Source organism: Gekko japonicus, unplaced genomic scaffold (genome assembly GCF_001447785.1).
Source record: "Gekko japonicus isolate JY-2015 unplaced genomic scaffold, Gekko_japonicus_V1.1 scaffold3136, whole genome shotgun sequence".
NCBI lineage: Eukaryota > Metazoa > Chordata > Lepidosauria > Squamata > Gekkonidae > Gekko > Gekko japonicus.
The window spans coordinates 87,335-90,892 of NW_015174932.1; the positions used below are offsets into that span (position 1 = coordinate 87,335).

At 42.7% G+C, this 3,558-nt stretch overlaps 1 protein-coding gene across 1 annotated transcript in view; it reads right to left on the bottom strand.

The window, feature by feature from the left end:
- Positions 1 to 26: 26 nt before the first annotated feature.
- Positions 27 to 3,558, bottom strand: part of TNFAIP3 (TNF alpha induced protein 3) — a 22,758-nt gene continuing 19,226 nt past the window's right edge. Inside the window, exons 8-9 of the mRNA XM_015425090.1 lie at positions 2,178 to 2,407; positions 27 to 1,218 (exon numbers count right to left, since the gene is read on the bottom strand). Coding sequence (XP_015280576.1) covers positions 934 to 1,218; positions 2,178 to 2,407 — 515 coding nt within the window. The 3' untranslated portion in view covers positions 27 to 933. The remainder of the gene's footprint in view (positions 1,219 to 2,177; positions 2,408 to 3,558) is intronic.

A 3,558-nucleotide genomic window follows, 5' to 3' on the forward strand; every position in this document is an offset into this window, starting at 1 on the left:
ATTACACAGCTTGCACAGCTGGGACAACCTGTATTGAATGCCAAACACAAATAGAGTGAAGTAGAGGGAGTCTGTGCAAACTTTGCAAACTGCACTCAAAATCCCTCATCAGAAACAATTTTGCATCAGGAAGCCAGAGGAATAATGGCTATTCACACCCCAACCTCAGAAGGCAAAGTTTTATGAGGAATCAAGCATTTGCTTGAAAAAAAAACAGACGAGAGGACTGGACTTTCATCACACACACTAAGTAAGTAAAGACAGAACGTCGAAAATGGGAAACTTTGGCCAAGTATTTTATAAGCAAAAACAACTCCTCAAAGACAAAGGAAATGCAGTTTAAAGGCCACACCTCTGCACTCAGTTTTACTTTCGCAATACTGAAGAAGAATTCAGTATTTTCAGAGACAGCAGCCTTCCTGGTACAAGACAGATGTTATGCAAAAAGCTCTCTCCAACTTGAACAATCCATCAGGTTTCCTTGCACTTGGATGAGGTGAAAGAGGTAACAAGGAAAAGGAGCACTGTCTCTATTCATCTCTTCTTGAGACTGCACACTCAGCACATGGCCTATGTGTGCAAGGGAAGTGGGGACTGGAGATTGTAGTCAAGTATTCAGTAAAAACTTCCAGCAGATCTCAACTGCACTGAAAGCACACTGCTTTTCTGTTCCAGGATTCTGGAGCACACAGGTAAATTCTATGTGCCAAAATGTATCTACATATTACAGTATAGATACATTATATATATGTGTGTGTGTATATATATATATATATATACACATACAAAGGCAGCTTATTGTTTTCCCCGCAAGGTCACATGTCTTTTTCGTACTGGTGAAAAGACCCTGGCAGGGCCAGTGAGTGTTTTGGATGTAGCACCATTATTTCCTTCCCTTTTCTTGCAACGGTTTTCATACATTTTCCATGCTTGCTAACCATAGATTTGTTTGAATTGGTAGCATTCGTTGCAGTAGCCATTGCACTTCTTGTTACCATAGTGATCGCAGGCAGGGGCTCGGCAGCGCTGTTTTGGAAGCTCATCTGCTGAAGATTCTCCCCGAGGTTGCCCAGACTGTCCCCGCTTACTGGCCCGCAGGCATTCTTGACACAGTTCCCCAGTCCTGGATGCTAAGTTGTTCCTGCAGGAAGGCGTGGCACATTTTCGTTTTTGAGAGCTGGCAGCTGGCTGGTGTGAATCTCTGTGTTGTCCTGTTCGCTGAAAAAGTTAAAAGCATTGTCAGTTCTAATTCTGGAAAAAGACCTGTTCATATTAAGGTCAGGACATTTCTACGCTGCAGGTTTTTTTAAATTCTTTCAATCAGAAAGCAGTCATGTGGGGCTTCTGACCACACTCTGCGACACAGACAAAGCAGGAATCTTACAGAACCTGCATACAGCTAAATGACAGGTTATTCTTTTTCATTGCAGAAGGGAAAAATATATGAATTTACAAATAAGTTGGATGTTACTGCTGACAGACAGGTTATTCTTTTTCATTGCAGAAGGAAAAATATGAATTAACAAATAAGTTGGATGTTACTGCTGAAATTTCTTATGACTGCAAAATGAAGGGGAAGAAAAAACGTATCACATGGGCTAGGCTTTCCAAAGAAGTGCTGCATCAAGCTCGATACAACACAGGTTTTCCGGTTTCTGCGATAGGCTAGTTTCCCCCCCTACATAAAGTTTATATTTTTCCATCCCACTGTATCGTGGTAGGACAATACCAATAATGCTTACTGAGATGTAACAGCAAAAGGACTAAGCCACTGTGATGATGTTCCCTCTAAGCTGAGTTAGTGTGAGCTAGCTCACAGTTTTTTAGCCTCTGGCTCACACATTTTTGTCTTAGCTCAAGAAGGATGGCTCCAGAGCAAACAATTTATGCAGTAACCAAATCACTTGCTCACAACTTTAATGCCAGTAGCTCACAAAGTAGAATTTTTGCTCACAAGACCTCACAGCTTGGAGGGAGCAATTAGATACAATTAGATAACAAGAGCAGAATATATGCACACAGACATCACATTACACCACCCTTATGAATTCTAGGCAATATTCAGCTGACTGGGACAGCATTGTGTGAAGACTTGATTTTAAAGAGTTAATGAAGACTTTCTGGCAAGAAAGACATAGGGTTAAATTTTGGGGAGTAATTTCCGTAAGTTTACTGACTTCTGCTTGTCTCACTAGTTGGTCTTCAGTTCTTCTGACTTCACGAAAACGCTTGTTCTGTGCTTCAATAAAGCATTTTGGGCAGTATCCCTCAAGCATGGTGCTCCCAGAGGTGCCACACTCTTGACCCAGGCAGAAAACAGTGTTCTGGTACATGGCAGCCAAAGTTCCGGAATGCCCAGAGGCAGGAGAGTTCTGCTGGGACCTTCTGCGATGAGGCAACGAAGCATCTGTTATCACATAATGGGAAGAAAATGGTCATGTGAGAGGTCAAGGTAACTACAAAGACAAAGACTGAAGAAGACCCACGGTGGTAGTTCTCTTCTGCTTCCCATGCTGCACCTATCACCAATGATCTGCAATATCCAGCAATAATTCCATTTTTAAATTGTTTTTTGTGAGTATTTTGTGTGTGTATGCCTGGAAGTCATGGTCGACTTCTGGCGACCCTGCTGGAAGTCATGGTCGACTTCTGGTGACCCTGGTGGGGCCTGGACATTCCAGAGAGGTGGCTTGCTATTGCCTGCCTCTGCATCCCAGCCCTGATCTTCCTTGGAGGTCTCCCATTCAAGTACTTGCCAGGGTCAGCCCTGCTTAGCTTCCAAGATCTGATGAGATTGGGCTTGCCTGGGCTATCCGAGTGAAGGCAATAATTCCATTTTGAAACAGGGTTGCCACTTCTTAAAAATCTGTGTCTTTTGATATATATGTGACAAGCAGATACATTCAGCTGATTATGCTCTTCCTTGTAGGGACATGTTGTGAGGGGGGAAAGTTTCACCCCCTGAATTTGTGCTTGTCACACTGCTGTAAAAGCAGATGACAAAACTCTTAACAAGTAACTGTGAGCAGTTCTTTTTCAAAATGGCTTTGAACTAAGGTACTCAACTAACGGAAATTATCTCCCTAACTGTCACTCACAACGGGTATTCCCTATTCCCTTACCACCTATGTAGCACCCTAACATGAAATGAGTCATCAAAATCCAAATCGATCTCCCCACTCACTCCTGCCATGCTCTACTCCAAGTACTCCACAAAGATTCTCACTTTCCCAAACTTGAATTTTGAAAGCAGAATACATTAAATAGATATACATGTGCATAACGTATACTAAGGATGGAAAAGTGTTCTGCTCGGCTACCACTTTCAACAGTGGACTTTATCCCCTAAGAAAGTAAAAATTCATACACGGCAGTCTAAAATACATGTGTGATTCTTTTATGCCCAAGCCAGGCTCAAATGTTTACTCGTAAATTACATTGTAATATTTGGGCCACAGGGAAAGTACTTTTTCCTCCTTGTGCAGCTTCCCCATTGGAGAAGGGAAATGTGGAACCCCCCCCCCCCCCAAAGCATTCCTTAAGAGGCCCGCGGGGGAA